The sequence below is a fragment of the Rhodnius prolixus genome, unplaced genomic scaffold, assembly GCF_049639745.1.
Source record: "Rhodnius prolixus isolate KJV_2025 unplaced genomic scaffold, Rpr scaffold_10, whole genome shotgun sequence".
NCBI classification, from domain to species: Eukaryota; Metazoa; Arthropoda; class Insecta; order Hemiptera; family Reduviidae; genus Rhodnius; species Rhodnius prolixus.
This window is the reverse complement of record NW_027411615.1, coordinates 16372496-16380332: the sequence shown is the minus strand read 5'-3', so window position 1 is coordinate 16380332 and position 7837 is coordinate 16372496. Positions and strand designations below refer to the sequence as shown.

The following is a 7837-nucleotide window of genomic DNA, read 5'->3' as shown; positions in this document are numbered from 1 at the left end:
AGTATTCTCGCTAATAACCAAAAACTCACCAAAAATGTATTTAGAATTACTGATCAAATATATATCTACGTCCAAATTAATTGCTTATGGTGAAGAGGAAAACGAGGTTCTGTAAACCCCAATAGACAAATAATTATCTAGACTATGACAATTCAGAAATGGCAAGGGCCCTTTAAACTTGGATACACACATAGAATTTGGCGTTTTTTGTTTCTATTTTTATTTGAAAACGAAGTAAACATCATGAAAAAAATATATGTATACAAGTAAACAAATTTCAATGAATACAATTTATAAAAATAAAATAGGAGTTTAGCAATTAAATCTAAAAAGAAGAAAACAAGCTACCAATTATTCTGATATATGAACCAGTTGGAGAAGTAACTTACATAACAGATTTATCTACTTAAAAATCTAAATCTGCAATTTATTTACACAACAAGCTTGGACGTTATTCTGTTCAATTCTTATCGAATTTATACTTGTGTAAATTATTGATGAAATTCACACCTTAATATTTCGTATAAAATACTGACATTTTATAGTTAATTACTGAAACTTTATAAACGCTAATAATATTTACATTTTTACATGAACTATTTTTTACTCGTTCGTTAAAAATATCCTTAAATGCACTCCTTCCAGCAAAAATCAATTCCATTTGAAATTTGCGAGGAAAAATAAGTCAAACAATAGTTTTTTACAATTAGATATTGATAATTTAGTTGACAAAAGAAAAAACAATGCCAGTTTTAACCATTTTTTAACGTCACGTTTCTTTGAGCATTTCAATTTGACTTCTATCATACATTCTATTAGTATAAATTAGCAATAAGAAAGACAATTAATGCTGCAACAAAAAATGAGAAAGTTTCACCTTTCTGATATGAAGATAAATACAAAATGTATCTTGCACTGATAGCTTCACTTCCCTCGGTAGATAGAGATTTTACTTGGAAATGATGACCAACTGGAATAAAAATATCAATTATATACTATGTCTACTTTTTTATACTATTTAATTTTTCAAGGTTTTCCAACTATTTTTGGCGAAATGTAGATATATTTTTGAAAAATTGAAAAGAGATTTTAAACTATAAAACTCTCTATTTGATACTAGCTATTTTTCTTTTTATGCAGAAAATGCATAGTTTCTAAGCTCTAAAAATCAAATCTTCGCAAAAGGAAGTTTAAGGTTCAAAGGGAGAATAATTGAAGAAGTCTCTCTAGGGCTAGGTACAAGAGCAAGCTTGCTGGTTTGAAAAAGGGAAACCATTTTCTACATTTGGGAGATTTTGGTTCGGCGAGAGGTTAGGGGGGTTGCTAAAATTAGTATAATAGCCAAACCGCATGAAAGCATCTTTGTGTACTGAAAAGAAAAAGAAATTACAATCAAATTTTGAAATGTATTTAACTCGCACGGTTATAACTACTTTTTTCGGATTTTGAAAGGCATAAAAGTAAATGCATTATTATAAATATATACATATATATATATATGAAAACAAGTTAAAATATTTTTTACCAAGATAAGATGTATCAGTAGTGTCTTGGACAAGTGATAATCCTTCTTCCATTTATTCAGTGGTTTCTTCCGCTCTAAAAACTTGATATCTATCTAAGAATTCAGCGCCGAAACTTGGACTATCCTAATTTTTATAAACAGCATTAATGAAATTATATACAAAAAAAAAATTAGCGCATATTCTTATTTATTAAAAAAAAAAAATTAAGCTACCTTTGTGACCAAAATAATGGGGTAACAATAATCAACCAAATGTAAACAATTTAAACAAAAAGTTAACTTTATTAAAACCCATTTTTTTATTTTGAGAAGTTTGTTTATAATAAAAGAAAGTATTATTTATTAAATAGTATAAAAACATGCTGAATTTGAAATATCACTAAGCATTAACATTTGTTATTACCTGAATGTGAAATGTATCGTTGATTTTGTACATCGTAGTACACCGTTTGTGGAATTCTTTACAGATTTTGCACTTTCATCCATTATATGCGACGACTAATCAGTTTGTATTTAGATTAGAATCTGATGACTAGACGGTTGTCTACATTACCTACGAATTCTAACAACTAGCGTTTTGTGTGTGTGTGTGTGTACACAGTAGTTCTTGTTTTACTAAAAGCGCATGTGCTGCCATCTCACTGTGGCGCTTTCTGTGAGCTCTCATTAGCAATTAACAAAGAAACAAATTGACCTGGGGTTATGTTACAGTGTTACTGGTTAACCTTAGTTAACGTGTAAATGTGAAGATACTGTGGGCGACACGTAAAGTGAGTGTAATGACTGTTTTTGAAGAATCTTATAGCTTACAAATTTGAAGAAAGGTAAGACACTTATGGCGTCATTTGGAAAATGGGCGTTGGCTTGTACATATTATTATATGGTCAATATCTTGAAGTGCCCATTTATATGTTATTTTCTTCTCTTGGTATTTTCCAAGCTTTGTTTACGTTTAAATATTTGGATTCAATTTATATTAAATTTTACTTAATTTTAATTTTGCTTAAAACATCTGAATCTTTCAAGTGAAGAAATAATGGCTGATTTAATGGATTTGTTTTATCCAAAAACTAAAAGTAGTATATTAAAAACGGCTACCTTAAATCTTTCACTACATGAAACTTTGATAGCAGACACTTCCTTTATTTAACAGTCTTAACTGATATGGTAATATCTATTGGAATCAAAATTTTATCACATTTTCTGCTACGAAACATTTGTCGAAGACATTACTTAAATGTGAACACTTATTATTTGCTTAGAAGATCGTCTTATTTATATTATTATTTTTATGCTTAGGATGTCGGATGATGACAACTCTTCTCCGGTGTCAGATGAGTCCGACCCTCCCATGAAAAAAGCACGGTACATTTGGCAAATCAAAGGTCGCTATCGTCTCAGACAAGATGATAATGATGGTAGGTGTTCCAATGATATTGAAGATGATTTATTTCGATTGGAACGAAATGCCATTACATTTCGGTGGCAGAGTGAACAAATCGCCAAAGCAGTCTTTGATAATGCCGTGAATAGTGTAATAGAAAACACAAGCGATCCGCAGGAAGAAATGGAAAGTTTGATGGATATCTATTTTAATAATAACAGTGGCCACCTAGAAGATGAGGCTGTTCGAATGGCTATAAGAAGTCATGGACTTCAAAAACCTTGCTCTTGTCCAGAGCCACATATGAAACCTTTACCCAGCAATATACCTTTCCATCAACGCAGTTTCTTTACTCAAGGAGGTCCAAGCACTTCATCACAAGTGCATATATCCGCAGGTGGAGAATTAGAGAACGACGTACTATCAGAAGCAGTCGCAGTAGCTATTCAAAAGAAAGGTTTGGGTGCATCGTCGAAGAGTGATAATCTCCGATTTCAATTTTAAGTTAAGTTTTTACAAACAGTCTTTCTACTTTGAAATAAATTAATTTATAGTTAAGTTTATGTTGTGTGGATGTGTTTAAGAAATGTGTCCGTGTCATTTACCTTTTCAAATATGTCATAGGTTTCCTTTCTAGATGAGAATACTTCGATGCCATATGTAAATATTTAAATTTATGTAACATGTGTGTTGCTGTTGCTGGTGGTGTGAGGTCTCTCTTTTGCGTGTAATCAAACTATAACTTGTTTTACCCATTGCATTTTTGCCAAATCCCGAATTTTTTTATACTTCATATATGAATACACTCTGTGACTGAATTTTTACCCATTGGCTTTCGAAATAAATTTTGCTGAATTGCTTAATAGAAATTACCAATTGCATCTAAAAGTTAGATATAAAGATTTTCAGATGGAGTCCAGATTTTATTATTTAAAATATATTATTTAAAATCAGTATATTTATAAAACATGGGATTTGGCCTGACATAGCCATTTAGTTTGTGTTAGGAGTTCTTTTTGGTAATAAATTAATTATGAACATTCATAATTTCTAAGTTTTATATTGCTCACATTGGACAGTTTTTATGATTTTTTTTTAATTTTAAAAAGACATATATGTATAATATTCTAGATTGCAGTACCTCTTCTTCTTAAAAGTAAGAGAAAGTTAAAAAAAAAAGTGTAACTCAGTTTATGTGATTGTTTCTAGTCATTTGTATTTTTATACAGACGCAAATTTCATTTTTCGTTGTTAAATTGCAAATATTTTTATATAATATTGAAGTTCATAATTTTATCTGCATTCTTGAGTTTTTAACTGTTATTTTATTGAATTCTATTATTCACTTATAGAAATTCAAAATAAGGTCCTATTGCTTTGATTACTCTTTTTTATACTCGCATTTAAGTGTACAGTAATGATCTATCTCCCATTATTATTCAGCTGTGTTTGTAATCATTGAAGGTTCTTCTTGGCTTTCTTACTTCTTTTCTAAATGCCGACATCTTAAATTTTGACTAACCCTTTATTGGAAAGCGGCTGATCAATCACACAACTCGCGTAATCCTGTTATTTTCCACAAAAACATTAATTTCATACGCCAGTTATTCGAAGTTGTGCATTAATAATTAAAAAGTGGTTGCGACAAATTCAGGATGATTTAATATTGCCATTGCCTTTAAAATATCAAATACCACCAGTTTCCTTACTGAAAGGTAGTATAATAATTTTTCAGCTAGAAAATAAAAGACAAAAGAAAAATAAAAAGATCTTATTATAGTGTTTCTATCACCCCTGAATATTCAGTTTCCAAAAAAAAATCATTTAAGAAAACATACAATATTTTTAAAGCTATTCCATTTTCCCTTATTATTGCTATGTATTCCTAATAACATTTGTATTTAGTAATTGCATGCTTTTAATAACGCCGTTGCAATAATCGGTACGGACTTTATAAACGAGTATCTTCTAATCTCAATAAGTGTGATGTTAGTTTTGGGCCTCCATTACTTAATTGCTTACACGGTCAAAAGTTATCTCTCACATTAGATTATTACTACCATATTACGTTCTCAGTTTTTAAAAAAATTGTTGATGGAGAGTGCACTTTTCCTCTGATTGATTCCATTCTTAGACTCAATTCTCAGAGGTATCTGAATCTGGAATTTCTCCGATTACATATTCTCGTTGGTCCCTCTTCATGTTCCAAGTTCTCCAGAGACTAGCATATATTAAAAAAGAAGAGAATAAATTTATCTTCTTTTACTACATTTGTCATTTCAATATTTGTCTTCGCCAAAATAGCCTGGCATCCAAAGAAGGAAACTATGCTATTTTTGCCCTCAGGTCATTGAGTTTGCCATAGGTTCTTCCTAACAGTTTTCTAATGATCCATGATCTTTAGAAGTGCCTTGATTCTCGAAATGGATCAATCTTCTTTTGACGATAGATTTCGATTGATTTAATTTCCTTTTTGAAATTTTCCTACTGCATCAAATAAGCTGGTCTTCGGGCCATATTATATTTTATCCTTCAAACGCCTAGATGTTCATAAAACAAGCTATCTCTACTATTGACTTGTTTGTACGGAGACCAGACTCGATTTCCCCCCCTCCCTCAAATAAATTAACTTATTTATAAACTAAAAATGCTTAAGATTTAAATTTGAATAAATATTTAAAATATTCGCGTCGAGTGTTGAGGTTTCATAGAAATTAGGTTGAACTATGCCCTTTGTAATAAGTCATAATTTTCAAATTCTTTATTCAGAAGCAAGTGACTTGAAGTGATCACATAAATCTATGATTTTGTAAGGTTACATTATTGTTAGATTTAACTTATATTTGAAATTAACAACATAAAAAAAAATTAAATTTTTAATGTCTCTTTATAAAGTGAAATGTCTAGAATTTATTGCAAATTGAAAGATGGAATAAAATCTAACACTATTGTAATTTGTCCGAATTCTTTTTTTTATAAGTTATATATTACTTTCTGTATGAATATATTCTAGCAAATCCTACATAAAAAGCCTAACGTTTTTAGTAAATGTTGTACGAATTAAGGCATAGATCTCTAAACATAACATCTTTTTTTCTTAAATAATATTTTAGGATAAACAAAGGAGAATAATTTAATTATTGAATCTATGTTACAAGATTATTGCTGTTATGATTTTTCATAAAATATTTGTTATGTTAATTGAAGATTGGTTACCAAAAAAACCTTATTTTACTTCTACTACATTCTTCGTCTTAATCTCTGATAAAGCATTTGAACATAGATGTATTTTTATTTTTTTTAAATTTTGTGTAGTTGTACTATTTTTTCTGGGCAACACGCTGAAAAGTGGGTGACTTTGTTTAAACTATTTTTTTCCTAGAGTACATATATTTTATTAAAATAGGTAGTATTGTACATGAACAAAGGATGTGGCTATAAGCAAATTTACTGCAGCCTACAGATTTATTGAGGCTCCCTACAGTGTTTGTGCATAAATATAGGGTGCAAGCGAGGTGGTAGTGTGTCTTGGTGACGATAAGACAGGGAATGTCGGTGGGTTATCTCTAAGCCCAAATAGATGCACACATCAACTATTTCTGCAGGCCTTTTGAATATAGTGTTTTGGGTGTCATTGCAAAAGTGATTCGTGAGGTAGATTGGGATACCCGCAGTGACACCTATGGCTAGTCCACTTCACCCTACGAGTAAAATTGTTTAACAGAGAGTATTTATTTAAAATAATCTTTTTAATCTGGCCAGAAAAAAATTGAATTTGTAGCATCTTTTAAATCTTCGGATATGTTGCAATTGGTTTGCAAATGAATCAAAAGCATTTTATTTAATTTTTTTTTTTTATGTAAACAGTTTTGGGTTAATTATTTTACTTAAAATGTGCCCTTCTACATTAGTTTATCCAGAAAACTGTGAAGCATAAGTCTACAACACCTAATTGGTAGTTGGACGTAAAGCCCGCCTGAAAAAAATAGGCAATTACTGTAAAGCATAAAGCCTTGCTTTTTTATATATCATCGTCCGATTCGGCAGAATTAAAAAATGATTCGGATCGAATTTCTGTTAAAACACTCAACACAGTCACCTAAAAAAACAAAACATTTAACTTGTCAGGTTCTAGTGTTCAAAAGAAGTAAGTAATTTACTTACAGCTTTGCATGGAACTATGGTAACATGTTCTCTAACTGCTGTAAAAAGGCAGTGTTGTGAAATTGGAAATGGTCTTTTGTAAAACTTAATAAATATTTTTCTAAATTGTAGTACAAAACTCTAAAGAGGGCGAATTTACTGACCATTTCTATTTTTCTGTTAAAGCAAAGAATTTTATGTCTTTTAGGAATTTTCCTAAACTTACATCCATACTAAAAGTTCTCTTATTTCAGGGTAAGTCTGTTTAGTTTTTACATAAAAATATCATTTTAAATTATACAATAATTAAAAATGTTAAATTCCAACATAGTTTCCTTTTTTTTAAAAAAAAAAATTCAGTAATTCAAGGCATATTGCCACATTTAAGAACTTATTTGCTTGACCTTTACTGTTTTAACTGAATGTAACAACTTGTGGTTTAATTAATTATTTTTTATTAAAATTAATATTTTTTTGTTTGTTTTTTGAGGATTTATTTAAAGTAATGAATGTTTTAAGGGGGGTGAAAAATCAGAATATTAAAGATTTAAATGAAATCTTTTTTATTGTTATTTATTAATTTTATAATTTTTTTATTGTAAATTTATTTTTCATACTTATATATATATATATTTAGAATATAAATTATTGTATAAAGTAGAAAATTGAAAAAATGTTCCTAATTCAAATAAATGTGGTAATTGTTCATAAATATATATATATACATAAATTGTATACAAAATACATTTTTAATTTTTGAAAAAGATGAGAAAAATTGTTATTGA

General features: G+C 29.3%; 1 protein-coding gene and 1 long non-coding RNA gene across 2 annotated transcripts; one reads left to right on the top strand and one right to left on the bottom strand.

Moving 5' to 3' along the window:
- Positions 1-196: 196 nt before the first annotated feature.
- LOC141456934 (uncharacterized) lies at positions 197-2088 on the bottom strand. Its single transcript, XR_012460122.1, has 3 exons — positions 1929-2088; positions 1526-1649; positions 197-970 (listed from the first exon to the last, which is right to left on the bottom strand). It is a non-coding gene; the product is annotated as an uncharacterized lncRNA (long non-coding RNA).
- A 103-nt stretch (positions 2089-2191) lies between these two features.
- LOC141456930 (uncharacterized) lies at positions 2192-7808 on the top strand. Its single transcript, XM_074133344.1, has 2 exons — positions 2192-2349; positions 2825-7808. Exon 2 carries the CDS (start codon positions 2826-2828, stop codon positions 3411-3413), a length of 588 nt encoding a protein of 195 aa, XP_073989445.1. The 5' UTR covers positions 2192-2349; position 2825; the 3' UTR covers positions 3414-7808.
- The last annotated feature ends 29 nt before the right edge of the window (positions 7809-7837 follow it).